The sequence below is a fragment of the Zonotrichia albicollis genome, chromosome 2 (assembly GCF_047830755.1).
Source record: "Zonotrichia albicollis isolate bZonAlb1 chromosome 2, bZonAlb1.hap1, whole genome shotgun sequence".
NCBI lineage: Eukaryota > Metazoa > Chordata > Aves > Passeriformes > Passerellidae > Zonotrichia > Zonotrichia albicollis.
The window spans coordinates 20,368,960-20,392,712 of NC_133820.1; the positions used below are offsets into that span (position 1 = coordinate 20,368,960).

General features: G+C 43.2%; 1 protein-coding gene across 7 annotated transcripts in view; it reads left to right on the forward strand.

Moving 5' to 3' along the window:
- Positions 1 to 1,210: 1,210 nt before the first annotated feature.
- Positions 1,211 to 23,753, forward strand: part of SRPX (sushi repeat containing protein X-linked) — a 39,209-nt gene continuing 16,666 nt past the window's right edge. Inside the window, exons 1-3 of one of the 7 annotated variants that reach the window (XM_026791876.2) lie at positions 1,212 to 1,432; positions 21,209 to 21,268; positions 21,397 to 21,472. In XM_026791876.2, the coding sequence (XP_026647677.2) occupies positions 21,427 to 21,472 (46 nt within the window). In that variant the 5' untranslated portion in view covers positions 1,212 to 1,432; positions 21,209 to 21,268; positions 21,397 to 21,426. Of the gene's footprint in view, positions 1,433 to 1,578; positions 1,919 to 18,160; positions 18,707 to 21,208; positions 21,269 to 21,396; positions 21,473 to 23,753 lie in introns of those variants that run through there. The other 6 variants (XM_074534556.1, XM_074534553.1, XM_026791875.2 and 3 more) reach the window with 6 other exon arrangements.

Consider the following 23,753-nt stretch of genomic DNA (forward strand, 5'->3'; position numbering starts at 1 on the left):
TCACTATTTGTCCGGGAAACAGCACAGAATGTGGAAGGGACCCTCAGAACTCCCTGGGCTCACTCCTCTGTACCACCCCAGCACACAAATTCTGGCTGAAGCTGCTTTCACACACCTTTATGGGCTTTTCCCACATCTTTGCCAGTTTAGATTACACATTAAATGCTCATGGTAGGAAGTGCAAAAAGAAAGAAACCCCAAATCTACCTTTAGTCAAGCTGCAGGGTTGACAGATGTCAAATCAAAAGCATTGGAGCATATGATTCTCTACCTGAAGCCTTCACCTCCGTGGGCTTGGAGTGTCTGGGGAATTTGCTTTCATGTGAAAGGCAGTAAGAAAAGCCTCTACTCTTTGTGGTTATGGATCAAAGCCTGAAAATGTAACTCTGCATCACCCTGGCAGCTCAAAAACCTAATGAGAAATGTGATGACACCAAACTTTCTTTTCTTACTCTCATGACTTGGGGATTTTTTATTTTTAACATTTAAAGCTGGCCATCTGCAAACTGCTGAGCAACCAGAGCAGTTCATCTTGAGAAATACAGTCTATTTCCTCGCACTGCTGCCTGCAAAATTCCAGGCATGCGTGGGCAGGGCACTGCCACCGGGATGGGATGGGATGGGATGGGATGGGATGGGATGGGATGGGATGGGATGGGATGGGATGGGATGGGATGGGATGGGATGGGATGGGATGGGATGGGATGGGATGGGGGCAGCATGACACCTCCCGGCAGCATGACACCTCCCCAGAGAGGTCCTACAGTGCCAGAAATGTTACCGGAGGGAGCAGGAGGGGTTCATCCTCCACGTCCTGCCCTTGTTCACTGGGAGCCTATTTGCCATGCTTCCTGCCTTGGAAGGACAGACGGGAGGACATCGGGACAGACACACTGTCCTGGCTCATGGCACCGAGCAGGGACCCCACTACCGGGCTGCCTGACCAGCAGCGTGGGCAGCAGGGGCAGGGAGGGGATTGTGCCCCTCTGCTCTGCTCAGCCCCCAGCCTGGATGGTGCATCCAGCCGAGAACCCCCGCACGGGCAGGCCGTGAACCGGCCGCAGCGAGCCCAGAGGCGGCGGTCCCTTCCAGCACAAACCATTCTGATCCTGTGATTCTGTGACCCCTGTCCGAGCCAGGGCACCACCGGGCAGCAGGAGGCCCTCGGGGGGGACAACACACGGCACACCGGAGTCCCGGCAGATCCCAATCCCGGCCTGGGAGGCGGGGCCGGGCAGCGGGACGAGTCTTCCCAGGCGCCCGGGAGCCACTCGGTGAATGGCCCCGTCCCATTTTTCCTCCTCCTCCTCCTGCTGCTGCTGCTGCTGGAGCCCCGCGCCGGGCAGAGCCGCTGTGAGGAGCATGGGGAGCTGCTGGCTACGCCTCGCCGCGCTGCTCGCCCTGGGCGCCCGGGCCAGCCTGGAGTACGAGGGTGAGGAAGGGGCGGCGGGGCCGGGCCGGGAGCGGGGCCGGGGCAGGGCCGGGAGCGGGGCCGGGCCGGGGGCGGCGGGAGCGCCGCGGTGTCCGCGGCAGCCTGAGGGGCCGGGGCCCGTCCTGCTCACTCGCTGCCGACTCGCAGCGCTTTGTGTCTCGCTCTGTGTCCGGTCCAGTCCGGCCAGCGTGGATGGGGCCGCGTCCTGGGTGTGGAGAAGCGGGTTGTTACTGGAGTGGGTGCCAGGAAAGCTTCCCGCCGTGCCGGGTTTGAGCCCTGCCGGGGCGGGCTGGTGGGAGCCTCCGGCTCCCTCTCACATCTGCACCTCCGTGCCGCCGCCTCGGCACTCGGAGAGAGGAGGTGACACCCGCTGAAAGCTGCTGAACAAGAGAGGCTCTGTGTTGTCCCTAAGTGTTAAGCGTAAGTCCGATGGGCCAGCCCTGCCTCAGCAGATTTTGGTGCCCGGGTGAGACTGCATGCAGCAAGGTAATCTCTCTTTTTAATGTGAAAAATGAATGGGTGAATCTGCCTGGTTTCTTAGGCACCTTGTAAATTAAAAAATGCACGCTGATGCTACTTCACTTCTAAGTGTTTGTATTTCCTGTAGCAAAATTTGAAATGAGCTCAAATTTAGGTTCCATTTCCATGCAAAAGGAAAGGGGTATGTGGTTTCTGGCTGTACTAAAGCAGATGCATTTTGTCAGATTAGACACTTCTGATTTGGTAGCATGGCACACAAAGCCAGTGTAAACTGCCGTGCCCTGGTTGTGGTTTAACAGGTGTAGTCAGTGAGAATTTGTGGTCAGACCAGAGCCTTTCATGTCAGTGGGTCTGGATTCAAACTGATGTGTGTTACTGGCATGAAGGGGAAGGGCAGCAGTGAACACGGGAGAAAGGTGTATTAAAACACCTTACAGCTGCATGTTGGTGATATCCACATTTTGTTTCCTGGAGCTATCCCTGCCTAATATGTAGTTCTGTCCATGGAGGGGTGTAAAGTGGCATAGGGGTGGTATTTGTGAGTTGAGGTTTAGCTTTCCTTATTTTCATTGGCAGGTTAAGAGTGGCTTTTTTCCAAGGGGGAAGATGTTGGAACACACATTTATGCTCTTTCTTTACCAAACACTGAAGTATTGGACACATCAGTTGCTATATCAACAAAGACCACAGAAGTTCCTGTCCTGGCATTTCTCTGAGGATTATTGTACTGCCAAATTCTCTTTATTTTCTTAGGAAGATGAGTGAATGCTTTAGTTTGCGGTTCATGTGAATGTCAGTCTTCAAGTAGTTTACAGAGGATGCTAATATCCTATCCTTTGTTTTCCTAAAAGGACAAATGTAACCTCTCTAATCTCAAAAGTCTTAAGTTTTGCATGTAATCTTCAAGTTGGCTGCACAAAAGCCTGCTTGTTTCATCTTTCACTCATTTGAAAGTCCAATTTCCTCCTTATGCTTAGTGTCAAAGGCTCCAAAGAGCTTAAATCGCCAGCAACTGTAATTGTAAACCCTAATGTTAAGTGAATGTTTCATGTTACTTTTCTTCTGTTTATTTTTAGTAGAGAAATGTGGTATTCTTTCAGATCTTTATTCCCAGTATGAAATCTAGTGAAACTGTTAATGGATTTTTCTCTAATGGTACTGTGTTGGTGTATAACCATGCATATTAGGTACAGAATGCAATTAAGTAAACTAAAATGGACTTAAAAAATCTCCACAGCACGTGTGTGTGGGGCCCTCTTGATTATACAGGCACAAGCTTATTGAACCATTATCAAGATGTTGACACTTTGTAGGCAAAGCCAAGCAGCCTGTTTTGGATTCATGCAAAATGTTTGTAATTCAATAGTAGATTGTTCTTTAAATATCAGAAATAGTCTAATTAGCTCTTGACCTCATAATTTGATAACACTGAAGTTTCTGATGTAGGAAAGTTGTGTTCCACAATTCCAAAGACTATGTTAAACACCAAACTAAATAGGTGTAATTTTCATACCCTAAGAATTCTGCTACCAATTTTTTGATGGCAGGCAAGTAGAAAACAGGCTGGTATTCCACCTGGGAAATTGTAATTGAACTAATTATCTATGTGGCATAAGAATGAAAACTGAGAAATATCCAAGTAATTAAAATTCTTAAAATACCTTTGAAGCAGCAGCTGTTTTAACTGTATTTTCAAGTTTTGAAAGGATGCTGTGGATTCTCACATTGGTACATTCAAAGCTAAGAAGGCACTGATAAAATCTCTCTGGTGGCACTACTCAGAGGAAAGTCTGTTTTCTCTTCAAGAACAGTTTAGAGATGCAGTTTCGGGAAGTTAAAACAAGAGTAAAACCTTTTCCCTAGGGGGTGGAGAGGGAAATGTGCCCTTGGAGCTCTTCAGTGACTTTCTGTGGTGTTGGGGAGGGTACAGCTGTCCATCTGTACATATAAATGGGGATCACTTGTTCAGTATTTGGGGGGTGTGAAGGTGAAATCAAGTAGCACTGTGTGATGTAAGGCTGTGGTAGTTGTGTCTCACACTATTGGTAGATGAAAAGAAAAGCTTATCTATGATAGAATAAATGGGATCTATGCATTGGAACAGGGTCCTTGTGTGAAGAGCCATGAACCTTGAGGGAGATGTCACTAAAATCACTTGAGAGCCATGTAATATTATGGAACTATTTTCAAAAGCCGTATGAGATTTTATTCAAAGAAAACAATATATACATAAGCACCATATGCTTATAAAAAACTATGTATATTCTGGATTAAATATGAGTAGATGGAAGTCAGTTGTGGAAATGGTGGTTCTCAAAGCTGTGTGCTAGGTCAAGAGTTCATCTGTGAGTGAGACTGCTGAGTGCCTCAGCCCTTCAGAGAGAGGCAGTTCTCACCCAGTAGTTTTTATGCTATAAATAGACGAAGGATAGGAGGACAAAACTGAAGGAAGAGAGGATTTAAGACTGCTTAAAGTCAAATGGCAAGCTTAAAAAAAATCTGGCATCACAATGATTTGATTCCTGCTCCACAGAACAAGCTGCAGAATGGTCCAGAAGCAATCTCCAGGGCCCTGAGCAGCTGGTGCTCTGCAGTGCCAAGGGTGGGGCCTGTTGTGTCAGCTGAGAGTTCTTTTGTTGCGTTTTTCTTCTAAACACAGTTTGCTGGCTGCCTTGCCTGTTCTGGTGACAGTTTGTATGCTCAGGATCCAGCGTGGAGCTGTAGACGCCGCTCTGACTGTGGTGGGCACAGACCTGGAGGTGTTGTGTGCTGGCCAAACCCAGCATGAGAATGAATGGTCTAAGGAAAGGTGTCCTGGTCCACAGCTGGGGGCTAGATCAGCTTTAAGATCCTTTCCAATCCAAACCATTCTATGATTCTGTGATGTTCTGAATACAAGCAGGTGTTCTAAGGCACAGCTTCATCCACAGTTGTGCTTTGGATGGGCTGGCTCTGTCTAAACAAGCTCCAGTTACCTGGACAGTTGCAGTTGCATATGAGTAAGACTTCCAGCAGCATTCTCAGGTGACCTCAGGCATAAGAGATATGTCATGTTAATATCAATCAATAATGTTAACCTATCTCCTGACACTGCTTTAATATATTCCTGTGTGAAGTGGAGCATTTTCATGAGCTGTAGTAATTCCCCACTGAAAACTCCTTGCAGTTTAATAAGCATTACCAAAGCAGTACATTTCTTCCTGAGTGGTCCTTAAATAATCAGGTCATTGCCTCCTCTGTGCTCAGCCTGCTCACTCTTCAGCAGCACCTGGGGGCTTCAGTGCAACTGAAATCTCCAGGGTGAGATCACATAAACAGAGAGTGAAATTAAGGATATTTCAATGAGTTGTTGAACTGTCCTTTCTCTCAGAGTGAAATACACCTTGCCAGAAAGCAAGACAAATTAAGTGCAATTAATGTCCTGGGTAGCCAAGTCTGGGCAAGCACTGGACGTGTACAGGAGGTGCCATAGAGCCATCAATGACAATTTTTTTCATGTCTGTAAGCTGCTGTACCCCTTGTCTTGGTCCACTGCAGCAGTAAGTCTGGCATGACAAAGGCTTGCCAAACATCTGCAGTGTAAAAGCTTGCACTTGAGATAGCCACCAGTACATGTCCTGCCCTCCCCTGGGTGAGCATCCCTGGCTGTGAGTTAACAGAGTGATTTCCAAGGGATCACAAACCTCTGGGGAAAGGGGGCCTGCTAGTGAGCCAAACCAGGACAAGATTCACATGAACTGTTCTGGATGTTCTCCTGGGCCCTCTTGTGCTATTTGATGTGAAATAAGCACTGAGGGTGGGTCCCACCTTGCTGCTCTGGATGGTGCTGTCTCTTCCAGCCTTTTGCACATCCTCACTGCCCTCCTTTTGGCTGTTGAGCATTGGCTCAGTATTTGGAAAGAGCTGCCATCCCCTCCTGGCAGCGTGCAGGGCAAATTACAGGCTGGGAGAGGGAAACACCTCCAGCCATGGCAGAGTGCTGAGCTTCTGGCAGCCTGTGCAGCTCAAGCTGGGGGTGGCTGGACATTTTTGGCAAAAGTTTTTGCCATTTGAGCAGATAGTTTGTATAACTTCATGCTTTTTTGCTTGCTCAGTGAAAATACGTCTTCAGCTAAGGACAGATGACATGTCTGGGGTTCAGGTGGGCTGCTCAAAAAGACTCAAGTTTTTCTGCCTGATACATAGACCTGAAAAATAAAGAATGCTTGAAATTTTGGGTTGTTCTTCTGGGACACTAGAAGGTTATTATGAGCTGTTTTTGAGGAGAGAAAAGAAGACCCACAACAAACATGCAGGATGTGTGTCATAAAGATTCTTGATTGCATTCATTTGTTTGAAACTGGTGAGTAAGTGTCTCTTTATGGGTGGATACATCTTTGATTTGTATCGTCTTTGATTTGTGATGTGCTGCTATGTCCTTCAGGGAGACACAGAAGAAACTTCTGCAGCTTTGCAGTAAGGTATATAACATTAAAATTTATGTTAGTACTATCACTTGCTTCAGATCTTGCAGTAGATAAAAAAATGCGTGTACATGTGAGAGTACTGTACATGTGAAGACTGGATGATTTAGAAGTTTTATAAATAAATCTTGTTTTGAAGATTCTGAAACTACTGTGCTGTTGATATGGAAGGAAACTCTTTCTTTCCCACTGTGCAAAATTTAAAATTTGTCACAACTCTGAATAGACACATCTCCTTATAATTTGAGCAGCATGAATGAAGACATCTGATTTTTTTCTTCCCTACGTCTTGCCCTCTTCTTGTTCTTTTGAGGAAATGCCATTGTTATTTAGGGTACTGGATTTAGATGTGTTGCACACACATTCACAAGAATAGCACTGCACTTTGGAAGCAGCACTGCAGTCAGGCTTTGGCAGCCATGCCATGTTGTGCTGCCTGGTTTACCCAAATCCTGCACTTAACCAGTGTGGGCTGGCAACATGATTCACTCAGCAAAGTCTGTCTCCTTTTAGGTTGTGTCAACAGAGTTTTAACCTGCCAGGGTCTGTGCTCCATCCTGGTGTCCCTCTGAGGTTTTTTGTCAGACTTCCTGATGCTGACTGGCCAGATGGGGGAAGATGCTGCTTCCAGCTCCTGCCTCAGTTAAATTGTGAGCCTCTGCCTGTTGGAGTTTTCTTTGGAGTTGTCAACTCAAATATAATTACTCAGTTTGAGTCTGCCTGTCTTGAGTCCATCCATTGTGGCTTTCTAGTTATACTGTGTGATTTGTTAGTGAAAAGGCCCAAAATTAACATGTCTCTGTACAGCTATTCCTGAAGATTAAAACCATGTTGGCTTGCAGTCCCTGTTATAAACTGCCCAGGGACAGATACCAGAAACATTGCACCTGAGTTATATGTCATAGTGAAATGTGTAAATAAGAAAACCATCCCAACAAAAAATATAAAGGTATTTCCCATACTTGCTGGGAAAGGAGTGGATGTGAGTGCCCTGTGCTAAAAGCAGGTACCTTTCCTATTTCTCTAATAAAAAAAACCAGATGACTTGCTGAAGTCACCTGAACAGGTGACTTGTTTCTTGTGAAGGCATCTGACTGATAATTTGCTTCAGCTTTGCAGTACTGATTTCTTTTTAGTCACATTAAAGCAGTTGGTTGGCCTGTGTCTGCACCCCCTTAGTAATATGGTTTGTGCAGAGAGCTTTGACTGAAAACATTCATTCAGCTGCAGTTATTGCCATTGCACCATATCAAGTAACAACATGTGTGTGTATTTAGTTATGGAAATGCTACAGATGGCTTTTGTGTCTCTTTGGAGTTGAGAAAGGGTGACCTGGACCTGGTTGTGGCTCTGGGCATTCCTGTGTGCTCTTCTGGCTTGTCTTTCCATTGCTGTCCTTATTGCTTCAGTTAAAGCTTCTGGGTGTGCATCCATTTTGGTGGGTGTCTGGAACAATATTTTGAGTTTCTTGTTGGTACTTGACATTTATTATAATGAGGTAGGAAATACATATCTGGGAGGAGCAGGAGATAAGCATAACTAGAAACTTACTTTGACTTAGAGTTTAGGGAAATTTCCAGTCAAATACATCAAATCCTGAGTGTTTCTTTAATAAGGGAAGGCAGCATTTGTAGGAATGCCAGCAGTGCTCCTGGTATATCACTGATACCTCTGTTTCACCAGCGCTCTGGAAGCTTGCAGTGTTTGACAGTCTGACAGCTTGCCATCTTTTTGAAAACTGGAACACCTGAATTGTGTTTTGGCTCTGTTTTTAGGAGAAGTGTTTCTGATTAGGGATTCTGTACCTCTCTCTAACTGCATGTCAAAACCAAGAATATTAAATTGTACCTTTAGATGTCTTCAAGGCATTTCACACCTCTTAGATACCACGAACAGCATGAGACATGCACTGCAGCCCTTTAAGTACTTTTGTTTCATTCTTATCCAAGCCCATTCTTTTGCAATATTTTTGTCTGCCATATTGTAGGCAAGTCATTAATATGTGTCATACTTATAAAATCACTCGGACATTTTAGCAATAATATGCATTAAAAGGCATAATTTTTTTTATTTTGTGTGTAATAAAAAGCAACTTTTAACTCTGCAGAAAGATAATGTTGATTTATAGCTCATTTTCTTATTGGAAGAGTAAATTGGTTTGCCAAAACAAGTCAGTCCAAAGGAATTGAAAGTAAGTCCTCCATCTGAGTAAGAAAACATTTCCCTATTTGTAAGCCCATCACAAGGAGTATGGGCTTAGATTTATTTGCAGTGGGTGAATGTTGTCTCTAAAGTACAATCCTGGTCTCTGTTTACTCTTCTGCCATTAACAAAGCTTCTCTTACTGCACAAAGGCCACGAGAAGGCAGGACAGGCCACAGAAAAAGATCAAACTTGTAGTATGTGACACATGAGAATAAAAAAAAGTATTAATAATGGATTTTGTGGTGTAGGTGGTGTTCAGGGTTCCAGTTCACAGAAAGCCATGCTCTCCAAAATGTTCTTGGCCTTTCTTGTATGAAGATACCATGGTAAGTGGGGCTGACAAATGGCTACAGAAGTGCACAAAGGGAAGGCAAAAGTAAGACCTTATGGCTGCAAAGATGAGTAATTTAAATAAAGTTCAACCTGCAAGCCCTGGGCACCTGTTCCATTCCACAAACTCCTCACCCTCCTCCCAAGCCCTTTTCAGAGCTGATGCAGCAACTCATGTTTTGTGTTAGAAACATTACTTTTAACACCATGCTACTCAATTCCTAGTCACCTCTCATTTCCAGTGTGCAGAGAGCTGTGAGGAATCCCTGCCATTGCAGTGAGGCACTTTCTGTGTGTGGAGGGGGCAGCTTGGCAGGCACCATGGTGCGCAGCAATCACAAGTTCAGACAGCACTGCAGCTTCTGGGCTTTTACTTGTCAGCCACCTGCAATGAGAGCATTCCAGCCCTGCAACAGGCTCCTGAAACTCTGACAGCTGGAGCAAGCTCCCAGCAGCTGCCTGATGGACTGCTCCTGCTGACAGCTCCTTGCCAAGGCACAGGGCTGTCGAGGGATGGTTGTAACAAGCTGTGCTATATCTGCTTTTTCCCAGAAAATGTTTCCTGTTCCCTGAGTGAGCTGGGTTACTGTCAGGTGTTGCTGGAGGTTGCCCTTTGGCTGTTTTCTTAGTGTCAAATGTGGAATTTGTGTCAGGTTGCTGTTAAATCCTTACAAATGAGAGGCTGTGACTGCACAGGGGCAGAGTGGCCAGAGTGCCTGGGGAGCTGCTGTGTGCAGCTTGTGTGACCCTTTGCCTTCTGCCAGGACTCCCTGCCAAACACAACATCCCATTTCCCTCCATGCAGTGAGGCCAGTAACGGCCTGTGATAGCAGCAGCCAGGGAGTGATGCTGACTGTCTTTTGCACACAAGACACACCACACTGTGAAACTGACCATACAGGATGTTTCTTATTTTTTTGTGTGTTATAGTAAAATTTTGTAAGAGGTGAAACTTTAAATCATGGAAAGGAATCAACTCAGAAGCACATTTTTACATAGACAACTCTGTGTATCCTTTGGTTATTTGGTCTGTCTGCAATGGAAATCCATGTCAAATCTTGGAGCATTTTTAATGACATGGATTCAGATTTACAAAGGGAAGGTGAGAGCATCAAATCCAGGAACATGAGCACTTGATTTTATGTTTGGGTGATCCAAATCATTATGGCTTTTTACAAAACCTGTGTTCCTCAGCTGAAGAGGTTATTTTTCTATGAAATGTTATACCTGGTTGAGATACATAGGAAACTGCAAAAGTGATATTTTTCAATTATTAAAAAAAAAAAGGGGGAGGAGGATTCAAATTTCTCTTTTCTTCACAGAAGACTTCAGGGTGAGGTTTGTCCTGGTTCTGTGAGGGCTGGTAGTGGGACAGGGATCTCCAGCAGCCCAGAGGCATGAGCAGAGCTGGGACAGGGATCAGCTCTGGCTGCAGGGACAGAGGCATCCTGAGGCCCAGCCCCTGTCAGGGCTGGAGCTGCTGTGAGCATTATGGGCAGCGATACATCTCACATGTTTGGGTAAAATTCCACATTATTTACATTATTACATTATTACATTATTAATTCTCAGTAACAATTTAGGCAGTGGTTTCATTTTTCCGTGAGAACTATTTCTAGCTTTGTACCTTTTTGGTGGATTATTTTTCCCCCAGTGTGTTTCACATGCTCCCTTTTTACATCCATCTCTGGTCCACATGGCAGATTTGCAGATTGTCAGTCTGCTTTTAATGGCAAGCCCTGAAACATCACAAGTCAGTTTCTCAGACTTTGATGCTTCTGTGAGAGGAAACAGGAAACATTGTATTTCTATACAATGGCATCTCAACCCTGCCATTCTGAGGCAAACACCTGATCCTTGGTGTATGTTTTCAGTGTCTTTGACTACTGTAATATTTTGACACTCAGAAGAAACTGGTGTAACAAGAATACCACCAAGTCTGTACATCTGTTGTTTAAAAATATCTGTTCTGCTCCAAATTTCTCTTGTTTTGTTCTTGGGGTTTTTTTCTCTGACAGTCTTTAGTTGTCATCTTAAAGATGTTTATGAAACTTGAGAATTTTTTCACTACTAAACTGATTTTGTGAAAACTAAAATTCATAGAACTGACTATTAAAGGATAATACACTAATTATGTTAAGTGAACCCTGACCTTGGTAATTTGAAGCTGTCTGGCAGCTTTGCTTGCTGCAGCTGGCCATTCCTGCCAGATGCTGTTCATCAATCCCTGCCCTTAATGAAAGGGACCCTGGGCATGGCCATCCTTATTAAGTATCAGCTGCACCAAACACAGCATAACTTCACATTTCCCTGCTGAGCCCTGCAGCTTCCCAGCACACTCTGTCCTGGTGTCAGGAGCCTGGGGCTGCCCCTGCCACTGCAGTTTTAGGAGCTGAAGGAAACAGGGCATCATCATCCTTCTTGCTAAGAGCCATGGTGCTGGCCATACCTCTTGTATTTTTTGTACTTAAAACCTTTTGAATATAAAACCAAGTTGACCATGTCCATGTTCCTCTTCTTTCCAAACAGGTTTCTTTTAGGGTTCCTTTTTAGGTGCTTCAGTCAGCTCTCCTGTTTCTGGTAGGGGCCAGTGGATTTTCCATTGCCCTTTTCTCTCTCCTGAAGAAGCAAGGTGTAATTCTGGAAACGGCCTCAGTGTGTTGAGGTCATTAAGTTTGTTTAAGTTATTATATTGGTATTGCCTGATCTCCTTTTGCCTTAAACCAGCAGTTAGGGTTCCAAAGGCAGAGGAAATTGAATATTATTTTGATTTCCTTTTATTTATTTACTTTCTAGTTTGGGGCATTTGCAGTTCCTGAGCATTGTTGTTGGCACTATGGCTACGTGTGTGTGCGTGTGTGTGTGTATATATATATATACACAGATATATATCTATATATATATAGATAAAAATCATAGAATATCCTGAATTGGAAAGGACCAGTTAGGATCATCAAAGTTCAACTCCTGGCTCTGCACAGGGCAGCCCAAAGAACCACACCTGACAGCATTGTCCAAATGCTTCTGGAGCTCTGCCAGGCTGGTGCTGTGACCACTGCCCTGGGAGCCTGTTCAGTGCCCAGCCACCCTCTAGGGGAAGAACCTTTTCCTAATACCCAACCTAAACCTGCCCTGACACAACTTCAGGCCATTCCCTCGGGTCCTGTCAGTGTCCCCACAGAGCAGAGCTCAGTGCCTGCCCCTCCTGTTCCCCTCACAGGAAGCTGTGACTGCACTGAGGTCTCCCCTCAGTCTCCTCCAGGCTGAACAGAGCAAACACCCTCAGCTGCTCCTCACTCAGCTTCCCCTCAAGGCCTTTCCTCATCTTTGTAGCATCCTCTGGATGCTCTCTAATACCTTTATATCTTGTTTATATTGTGGTGCCCCAAACAGTGTGGATCATCAGTGAAGCTGGATCTTCTAGGCCAATATCCTCTCAAATGACCTTGGCAGCCAGTCTTTCAGAAGGAAATTTATTTACCCTCTTGATTTTGATGGAAGTGAGAACATCCTCCTGATGGGGATTTGCCACTGTCATGAATATTAATGAAAAAAGAGCAAGGATTTGTCTCAAATGTTCCTTTAAAATCTAATCAGCATTTTTTTTGCTGGCTCTGTGAAAAGAACTTTTGACTCTACCTTAGGATGTGATTAACATTGATTATTTTAAACAAAAGGAGCAAGCTGCTTCTCAAGAATTGGTTTATACAACTTCTGTGCTTTTGGTTATATTAAATACTGTTTGTTGTGAGGCTGTTTTTAATGCTATTCTTTGTAAAAAAATTAAATTCCTATCTCCTGTGTCCTGACAGCAGTTGCTTACCTTTTCCTTCAATTATTGGTTTGCTATTAAATTTGAAACTCCTGTACATCTTCTTTTGGATTTTGAGTTCCACCTGTTTTTCTGTTGTCTTTGCTCAGTTTTTGTCCTGTTGACTGCCCTACTTCCCCTGGAGTTGTTCCTTCAGCTGTTCCTCACTGATGCAATGCCTGCTTTTTCTCTACCCTTGCAAAGCACTAGTAAACATGAGCAGAAGTAGTCCTGGAGTCCTTAAGTCCCTATTTTCTTCAAAGAAGGGTGCTTGCTGCCAGCTTAGGGTTTATAGTATTTCTGTGTTGCTTCTGACACTCTGTGTCTCCACTTACTAAAGAGCAGGAGGAGATCACTCTCAGCAACATCACATTTTTCCACTCCCCTTCTGTTTTCTAGGAACTTGTTGGAGAGTTTCCTATGGATTACAGACAGCTCCTGATGCTAGTTTTCGAGTGTTGGTGTAGTGTCTGACACTTGAAGCTGAGATTTTTCATAGGGAGCCTTTCTTTTAGTCTGCTCATAAAATCTGAAAAGCCTTTTTAAAATGGCAGAGCTTCAGAAATAACGTGTCTGAAGGATAAAAACCCCCAGTGTATCTGGTACTGTAGTATTCAAAGTTAGAAGCTGAGATGTGCCAGTTTCCAGTGTCAGCATTAAAAAGAAAAAAATTTCTTCCATCTGCCACCAATTCAGAATAGAGCAGGATTAGTTTTCAACCTCCTCCTTTGGAAAGTTATTCAAAGTTCACTGGAACTCATCATTAGAGAGACTTTCAGCTTAAATGGTCTTTATTTAATTAAACAGTTACCAGTAGTTCTACCTCTTTTCAGTCCTTTATTAGTCTTCTATAGGTGACTTCCTGTTTTTGTGTTTTCAATGTGCTCCTAAAATGTAAGCCTATTTTAAAGACTCTTAATATCTTGATATAAGGGAAAAAACCCTGTATTGAAGTATGTTCACAGGAATTATTTCTCAGTTTTCCATTCAAAGTCACTCCCTTCTCCCACAAGGGAGAGTCCCTTACTCCTGACTGCAGTGATGATGTGTACATGGATTAACCACCATGACATGGTGTGGAATAACCACTGAGACACTGCTCCAGGCTCTGACCCCTCACAAAAAACAGCCTTTGCAAGGCCTCCTGTATTTTGTCAGACACAGAGTGCAAATTCTTCTGTATGGAACATTCTTCTATATCCATGGACAACCCCATGGCTGCTGTGGCTGTTGAAGGCTTAGCCAGAGTTTAGGTGTAGCAGAAAATCTATACCTAAAGCTAAACTAAACTAGAAAAGCATCTGTGATCAGGGTAACAAATATATTTTGCAGTATGCAGCTAAATGTCTGTGTTTTGTGTAGATTTAATGCAGCATGTACCTTCCTTAAACCTGTTGATTAAAGGATGTACATTTTGTTCAGCTGAATTGGTTTGCATTTTAGTGTTCATGACACTTTTCATCCTCTCTCTGGTAACAGCCTGTGATAGTTTCTGATCATAAAGAGAGAAGCTGCCACTAAATGTTTTAGCATTATTTATTGAGGAGTACCTTAAGAAAAAAAATCAAACTTCTAATTCCTCACAGCCTAAACAAGGGAAACATTTTTCTCTCGTCTCATCCATGTTAGTCTGCTGCTGGCATAACGAGGTGCCTTTCCAAATGATCAGTGACTTCGTTTGTTTGCCTGCCTTTTCAGAGTTTTTATTTTGTTTTGCTGTATTTCACTTTACTGAAAGTTCCTTATTTAGGTGGAGCCCTTTAAAAGGGAGGAAAGAAGCTTTTGAGCCTTCTCTTGGTAGCTTAAAAAATCAGGGAAGATAACTCTTCTTTTTCCTCTGCTCCTCATTTTTTAAGTCTTCGGGCAGTGAGCCAAATCAAACAAAAACCAACTCACTGATCGGGCTGAAAATCAATATCACTTGAGGGCACTCTTCATGTATGTAATAGTCAGATTTTTCCCTTTGAGCCAAGCTGCCAGCTTGTTCCCATTCTCTTGATGAATCATTGTGGCACCTTGTGGCTCATACTGCTCAGCCACCAAGGGAACATGGCTTATGTGGGAGACATGGATCAACAAAGGAGATGACTGATACTTTTCTTGAAGTTGCACTGATGTTAACTCCCAAATGTATCTTTACTGGCCTTTTGAGTTTCCTCTTTTCCCCCCACAGTAATCAACACTTTATTGCAATAAAGTATAATTTAGAGGCTTTTCATCTATATATTTCACTGGTTTTGGGTCTACATTTTCCTCAATTTTCTGTTGAAAACCAAATTTGTAGATGTATACATGTTTGATAACTTAAAATTAAATTCAGTTGTCACTTTTCATTGAATCACCCAGAATGTCACATCACAAAAGCAATTCAGGGCAAACCAGAATTTCCAGAATTAGGATTCTGGAGTTTTCTTTAGAATTCCAGAACTAGTATTCTGGAAATACCTCGTTTGTTTTCATTGAATATAAGGACACCATTTTCATAAAGAATATTTTTTTTTACAGCTTCAAATGAATAGTATTTAAAAAACAGCCTTTTAATGGTGCAAACTGCAAGCTGCATTTGAACATACTGCTCATTCTAACACTAAACACCTGATTACAGGGGGAGCAAATTCATTTGCAATGGAGCAAGGTATGCAGGAGCAGCCTGGGACTGCACTAAGGTTCCTGGATCTTATGGAGGTGTTGGCAAAGAGGTTTGTAGCATCTTGCTATGTCTGCCAGCTTTCCCTTGACTGCAGCTGTGTTACAGCACTTCTGCCTGCATTGAGTCAGAGCCACTTGAGCCACTTCCACTTTTTACTGCCAGTCTGGAGTGGGAAAAATAAACCAAAATCAGTGGTGGAAAATGTTTTGCTTTGTTTGCTGTATCTAAGGTATCTACCTGTGTCCATAAAAGGAAGCAGAATACAGAATTGTATTTTACAGAACTTTTCTGGACTAGCACTAACTTCTGTATCCATACAGTTTCCATCTCACCACTGATTTTTCTGAGAGTAAACTGCATGGGCATGGCCATCTGCTTCTGGGTATGGCACTGAGGTGAAGGAAACTCCTTGATCAGGAGTAGTGCTTTTTTTTGTTGCACAACATTTGCCAACACATGGAACAAGTTTTATTTTGTTATCTGCCTTCTATGCAGAGCGATAGCTCTCTGAAAATGTAATTAATCTGTTTGGAAACACCTTCAGGGCTCGGTGTCAGCTACAGTGTTTCTTCATAGTCACATTGGGTCACAGATAGCAAGGAAAGAGAGAATCTTTTGGAAGACCCCATGCCTGCATTTTCCTAATCCAGTTAATGATTTCTGTGTTATTGGGTGATTTTACTTCACAAAGCATAAACTACTGCTGGCATGCAAACTTCAGGCATCTCTGACCTCTTTTGAGCTTGATAATTCTGAAGTTTTCTGTTCTGCATTTCAGTTGTGCTTTGATTGGGACTTTGAAAGAGCTGTTCTTTGATGGGATATCTTTTATGAGGCATCTCTCTTGAAGCAAGTTAAAACCTGTGCACTAAAACATGGTGTTTGCATCTTAGTCAATACTGAGACACAGTGAATTAATCTGTGTACAGCCCTGAGGGGATCCTCTTGGTGTAGGATTGTTTTCTGAGCCTGAAAGGCTCTACACCTGCAAGGAATAGAAGCACAGCGGTGCACGTGGCTGTGCATGGAAACTCAAATCTGTGCTATACACCTGTGTATTTCCATATGTATGAGCAGGGAAATGCTTAAACATCTCTGGAAGTTATTCATTTGGGCTAATAAACTGCACATAAGATTATTAACTTGGCTGGCATTCAGGACCATGCCATGATTTTCTTGACATCCTCTGCTTCTCAGTTTAGCACAATTACTGCTGAATACAAAATGGTTGTGTTTCAATGCTTTAAAGTTCATTCCAACCCAAACCCTTCCATGATTGTAGGATTTCTATTATAAAACAGCACCAAGAACAACAAAAAAATATATATATAAGGCTTCATAGACCAGATGCAACAAAACACCTAACTGTGCAGGCAGTTTTTAAAGAAATACTGAAGTCCCACCGAAGCAAATGGTTTTTAGACATGAACGTTGCAGACCTCTGGGGTGTAATGTTCAGCCAGTAAAGAATGAGATGAAAAACCCAGCTTTCCATTTTTAGTACCATCATAAAGATGAGTGCAAGTATTTTTATACACAAAATGTGAACATCATAACCATTTTTTGCCTTTTCTGCCCCATCATGTGCTTCTTCCAGACTTCTGAGGTCTTAGAGTGACCTTAGCCGTGCCATTGTCCAAGAAGCTCTTCAGTTTGCTGCAGTGGAGTTAAGGTTTTAAATTTACATATTTGATTTGCCTTCAGATATTGTGGAATGTAAAACTCTGAGGCAAAACATTGGAGGAACTAAATCCAGATGTTGCAAACTTACTGGTGGAAACTGGTCATTCTCTTTTTACACATGGTTAAACTGATGAACTTTTTGAATATGGGAGGAATTCCCAGGCACTTTGTCTCTGATTTGAAGGATAGGTTAAATGTGAAAGGAGCTTTCTCTTTCCTCCCAGTACCAAGAATAGCCAGACTACAGAAGATGCCACCTAGGTACATTTAATTAATGTTGTTTTTGTGTTCTCAAGACTGTCATAGTTTTGAGGTGGCTTTTGGTTTTTCTGTAGTCTGCAGACTACAGAAGATGCCACCTAGGTTCATTTAATTCGTGTTGTTTCTGTGTGCTCAAGACACAGTGTCATTTTAGTTTTGAGGTGACTTTTGGTTTTTTTGTTGTTTTTCATTTTGCTCTCTTCCTTTTTGTTATTCTCTGAAATCTATCATGCAACTGAAATTGGCTATTATTGCTGTATTTTTAGGTTTTTTTGCTGTTCTCCATTTCCCAGCAGCATTAAAAAAGTTGGAAATGTGGTGATCTTTGCACTATAGGCTACGGGCAGAGTGGCTGGAAAGGTTCCTGGAGGTAAAGGACCTGGAGGTGCTGGTCAGCAGTGGCTGAACATGAGCCATGTGTGCCCAGGGGACGCCAGTGTCACCTGGCCTGTGTCACCAATAGTGTGGCCAGCAGGACCAGGGCCGAGATTGTCCTCCTGTTCTGGTGAGGCACCCACGAGTGCTGTGACCAGTTCTGGACCCTTTAATTCAGCCAGGGCATTGAGGGGCTGGAGCATGTCCAGAGAAGGGGGACTGTGCTGGGAAGGCTCTGGGGCACAGGAGTTGTGAGGAGCGGCTGAGGGAGCTGGGTTAACCTGGAGTAAAGGAGCTCAGTGGGCACCGTGTTGCTCTCTAGGACTCCTGAAAGGAGGCATAACAAAACGAGATCTCTTCCGCCAGGCAGCAAGCGTTAGGATGGCAGTACGTGGTATTTAAGTTGCACCAGGGCGGGGCATTAGGAAAAATATTTTTTTTCACTGAAAGGGTGATGACACATCAGAACGGGCAGTCCAGGGAGGTGGGGGAGTCACTTTCCCCGGAGGTATTTAAGGAACGACTGGACGTGGCGCTCAGTGCCGTGTTATAGTTGACATGGTGGTCTCAGGTCACACTCGATGATGTCTTTTCCAGCCTAGTACATTCTGTGATGCTGTGGAATGTCACTTGGCCGGGCACGCAGTCCCGGCCCCTCGGTGCCCTGGCTGAGGCAGGGCTGGCACAGCAGGGCCGGCTCACGGACCAGGCGGGGATCCCGCACATCCCTGCGGGCCAGGACAGCACAGGGGGAGTCCCGGGGGACACCGGGCAGCGGGAGCCCCTCGGGGGGGACAACACCCGTCACAGGGACACCGGAGTGCCGGCGGGAGCCGCTCGGAGAATCATCTCCATCTCCTCTTCCTCCTCTTCCTCCTCCTCTTCCTCCTCCTCCTCCTCCTCCTGCTGCTGGAGCCCCGGGCCGGGCAGAGCCGCCGTGAGGAGCATGGGGAGCTGCTGGCTGCGCCTCGCCGCGCTGCTCGCCCTGGGCGCCGGGGCCAGCCTGGAGTACGAGGGTGAGGAAGGGGCGGCAGGGCCGGGAGCGGGGCCGGGGTCGCTGCACTGGATTCTGATATAGAAATGACAGCACCGAATTCTCGTTTTCCGTCGCTTTCACCACAGTTTCCCGTGCCAGAACTTTGCCTCTTCTGTGTCATATTCCTTCTTTTTCTCTGTTACAAAGGAATTATATATAGCATGTCAAGTGTTGTTCATGTGTATGCAGTGCCTGGCTTGGCACTATGTTCTTGTGCCCTGATCTTGCCATCAAACTGTACAAGTGAACCTCTGCAATAGAGAAAAAAAAATTATTTTGTGAATGAAGAAATCTTTTTTTTTTCCTGACATAAACAGAATTGTGTAAATCCATAGATTAATCTTTAAATTAAAGTTTTATTTCATATGTTTTGCTTGACATCTGCCAGAACAAAGTCCGCACCTATTTTTGGCAGGAACCAGCTATGATAATTTTAGCATGGACAATGTCCTTATATGGCTTGCTAGCCCAGTTTTATGTGAGGCAGAAATGCTTTGAATTGTGCCTGAGAAACTGGAGATGAACTGGCAACGCCTCTTCCATGGCTCTCTAAGCCAAGCCTGTTGTGTTTATTAAGAAAACACTGATTGTTAGGAAAGAGATATGACTGGCTTCTCATTTTGAGGTAGAAAATGAGCTGGAAATGGGAGATGTTGAGCTCCATCAGGAGAGCCTTGTTTCTGGACAAAAGCAGTGAATAACTCTCTTTAAGGCCAGTTTTTCTTAGAAAACTGTCAGGGGCGTTTAATCGTTTCTTGTCTAAGGAAAGGCAAATGCATAAGAGCTCACATAATTCTAAGATTTACTAATTTTGAATGCTAAAGTCTAAAATGCACACTAAAATTTGGAGAATTATTGGTGATAACACTGAGGTAACAGTTTATAGCCCTCAAAGTGAGTGATTAGCTAAGAGTATTCCAATTTCTGGCAGAAAAATTGATGCTTAAAAAAGTATTCATTTACATATCAAGGTCTTCCTGGAGCCCTTAGGGATCACAGTTTGCGCTTTTTGCTATGCAGTCAGATTTAAAGTGCAAAGTTTGGTTTTATGTTCAGAAGTCTCTCAGATGTCAGTGTTTAGGTATCAAAATTGAACCTCAACAATAAATATTAAAAATCCAGAGAAATTATTTTAAGTGATAGAAAGACTTCATTGTGTACAAGTCCCTCAATTTCAGAGGAAATTCATTTCTTCAGGTCCCAGCTCAAACTGGTGGAGGGATTCCCAATGATCCAGTGCAGGGGAAGTGCTCCCGTGGACCAGCTGCAGATACGTGGGCTGGGTTTTCTTGAGTCTGGTAGAATAAGAAACCCACGTTTCACCATATTCTGGGCAGATATTTTGGGTTTTTTTAAAAAAGAAATGGAATCTGTAGACAAATTTGACAGAAATCAAACTCTTGGGTTTGATTTCTGCTGAATAGTTGCATGCTTTGCACATGAAATCAGTAGCTTATTGAGGTGAATGAATTAAATAATTTTGTCTAATTTTAAGCAGCAGCTTGTACAGACCATAGTCTCAGATGTCAGCAAATGGTGATGAAATAACCCTAAATTCTGTAGCTGGAGATTCCATGTGAGAAGCTCCTGTGGCCCCTGAGTACCTGCCCATTGCTTACAAGGTTTTTAAAAGGATATCTCAGAGTGGGAATTTGTATGAGCCTTTCTTTGTAGAAAAGATTTATCTAGAATTTAAATTAGCTTCATGCTCTGTAGTTGCTGACTTTAAATAAGTGTTGCTTAGGAATTTTGAAGGCTTTTTTGCCAACTGCTTTGTTTTATTGATGGTTTATTTGAGTAGTAGTGCTCCAGCTGATTTCTGATTTTTAGAAAGCAGCTTCTACCTTTATTTTAAGTTTTCAGCCATTGCACAGGGTTTTAAAAGTATGGAGCTTTGTTGTCTCTTTATTTGAAAATGCCAGAAGAATGCTTGATACCAAACTGTGTTTTTGATTTGAGTGTAACTTGTGTTTGCAGGTCATCTACCTCAGTGTCTTGTTCTTGGTGTCGGGATCTTACAGGTCATTAAGGATGGTTGGACTTGAGTTATTTACATTTTGCTTTTGCTGTTTGGCCTGATGGCTGTTAACTGCCATTGACACTATGGAACCACTTTATAGTGCCATTGACACTTTATGGAACCACCCTCACCTGTGCCTGCTCTGCTCTCCCTGCTCAGCATTTCACCTACATGGTTGCTGTAACAGAGCAGCTGTGACTTGGCACGTGCCACTTAACATTCCAATAGGAGCACCAAGAGAAATTTACTATTTCACTTCATTATCAAATCCATTTGCCCCTTCCAAATTCACTGTAAAGTAGGTCTGCTATGACTCTGAGCTTCAGAGAAGCCCATGCTGATGACATTGCATAGATTATTGCATCCTAATCTTGCATGTCTTTCTCTCAAAGCTTTCTTTTATTTTTAATTTATATTTCCTTTCTTGCTGCAGTTTTTTTTTTCTCTTCTTTTTTATTGTAGGATCAGGATATTCACCCCTTGAAGATGATGAGGATGTTTATGCACTCAGTAGATACAAAGGTGAATGCTTTGCTTGTGTGCTAAAGAGGATCTACTGCTTGCTGACAGAAAGCTTCATTCTTTTTCCTTTCTGTGGATTATACAATCTTGGTGATCCAGCTCCATGTTTTTTTCTCATGGATATTTAGATCAAGATTTAATTTCTGCTGTTTTTAACAATGGAAATTAGACCAAATATTGATCCCAGCTCTTTCATGCACCCGCGTAAGTAACTTTTACATTGCCTTTGCTCCTGGGAGATCAGGTTGTGAATGATGAAAATCAGGAAGAGCTTCTCTTTCTTATCCATACATGCTAACAAAACCATCAATGATAAACTGACTCAAAATCTGCGCTTTCTGATGGTAATGTATAGAAGTACATGCAAGAGAACTTGATTTTCATGACTTTTTTCTTTCCATAGAATTGCTTGCATTTTAGGTTAATCTGCTACCTGAAGTGCCAAGTGAAATGTGTTTTACAAATGCATGTGTGCATTCCAAAACCAAATTATGTAGCTGGATGAGTGAAGGGATGTGCATATTTATAAAGCAAATTCAGGTTTTTTTCCCGTTCTGGAAGACTTTGCCATTCAGCAAGAGTGAGAAGTTTTTTGCCGCTACCAGTAAATCTTCCATATGCAGTGGCAATTTTCTAAAAAGTCTGCCTTTGTCTTAATATCACTCTCCTCTGCCAAAATTTCTCAGAAGCCTAGACACTAAAGACATGTAGCATTTCATTTGTCACTTAAATGATAACTGTTTCTTTTTAGTAAATTGATCTGTGGATGTACTAGAGTTATCATCACTTTGATTACTTAAAAATACTGGTCATTGATGTCTTGTTGTACATTATTGATTCTCTGCAAAGAATCAATGGGCCATATAAGAGGTAAGTCATAAAATAATTCAGACATTTATGAACAGCCAAAGGAAGACACAGCTTTTATGGCTGTGTTGCTGTTTTCATAAATGTCTCATCTTCCTCCCAGTAAAATACTCAAGTATAAAAGTTTGCTCTCAAACATGTGCACAAATAATTCTCTAAAGCTTTATTTAGGTTAAGCCATTTTTTCTTTGCCTTCTAACATGTGATCCTCTGTAGACACATAGAAAAAGAACTCATAGATCATGAAGATAAATCAATGCCAATTCATGCCAGGGCAGGCAAGTATTTAAAATGTGGATTCTGTGTAAATTCCTTTTGTGTGGTGATCCAAAATGGATTATTCTCGTGTCAGCCAAAATGTCACCAGGGTAAGTGAAACATAATGACTCGTTCACACAGACATTAAAAACTGCCCCAAGCTGGGAAGCACTTCTGCCAAATGCAGAGGAACAGACAATGTGAAATAAGCATATAAAGCATTGGAACAGAAAAGGCTGATTCTTCATTAGCATACTTCTTTATGTTGGTTTGGTGGGGAAAGGGGATGGAGAAAGACAAAGCAAGGAAAAACAGGCTGTGTAGCAAACTTCAGAGCTTCTCCTCAGATGTGCAGTCCAGCATTTTGGGTGTGGCCCATTTCTTAGGAAATAAAACTTACCAATGGTTTTTTGTTATTGGTGCTCACATATGCAAGCAGCATTGGATTTTTCTTTCTGCACATGTGCAAACAAGCACACAGACTCATCCTCTTTGGCATCTGCAAACAAAACATTGCAGTTTACTGGGAGGGGTGAAAATCAACCCCCTACTAAACCCTTTTGTCTTCATCTGGATGTTTTACCACTTGCTTAGCTTTCCAGAGAAACATGGCCAAGATTTTCTGTGCCTACAGCATTTTTAAGGAGTTTTTCCCTTCCTCCCTGGTGAACCATCAGCTCTGGTGGCTGGGGTAGCAGCAAGCAGCATTACAGCTGGTCACTTGGTGTGCTGGTTGTGAAGGAAGGGCTCAGGGTGTTCAACACAGGACCAAGGGGCTGGGGGAGATGATGCTCTAGAAAGTGCCTTTTTTCCTGCCACTTGGCATCCCTGATCACATTTCATGAGGAAAAGTTTCCTGAGTACAGCAGTTGCTGTGTTCATCACAGCTCCAGTGCCACTGCTCTGGTGATCCTCATTCACATATGTTTTCTCAGATACTGTAATGATTAGGCAGTGTCCATAGCTCTAAAGGCAACATTGGGCTTCAACCATTTCTGTTTGCTGCCTGTTTTCCAGTGGGTTCAAACACAGGATACACTACTAAGTGAAAATTCAGGATATTGTATTGCTGAGGGACCTTTTAGTTCTTTTTTATGCTGAGGTGCAAACTTTCTATTAAACAAGAAACCAGTATATCAGTCCTGGTAGTTAAAAACTCAAATTTCAGTTGGGTGAACAGAGCCTGGTATAGATGGTGAAGTTCCAGAAAAGGTGTCTGGGAAATCTCTAGCTTTTATAATCCCCAAAGCCTTCAGGAACACAGCTGATCTTGCCTTGAGGCAGGGAACAGCTTATGTACCCCCTTGGGGCCTCACACAAACCTAATATTCTACAAATGCTCTATGTAGCTGCATAGCCT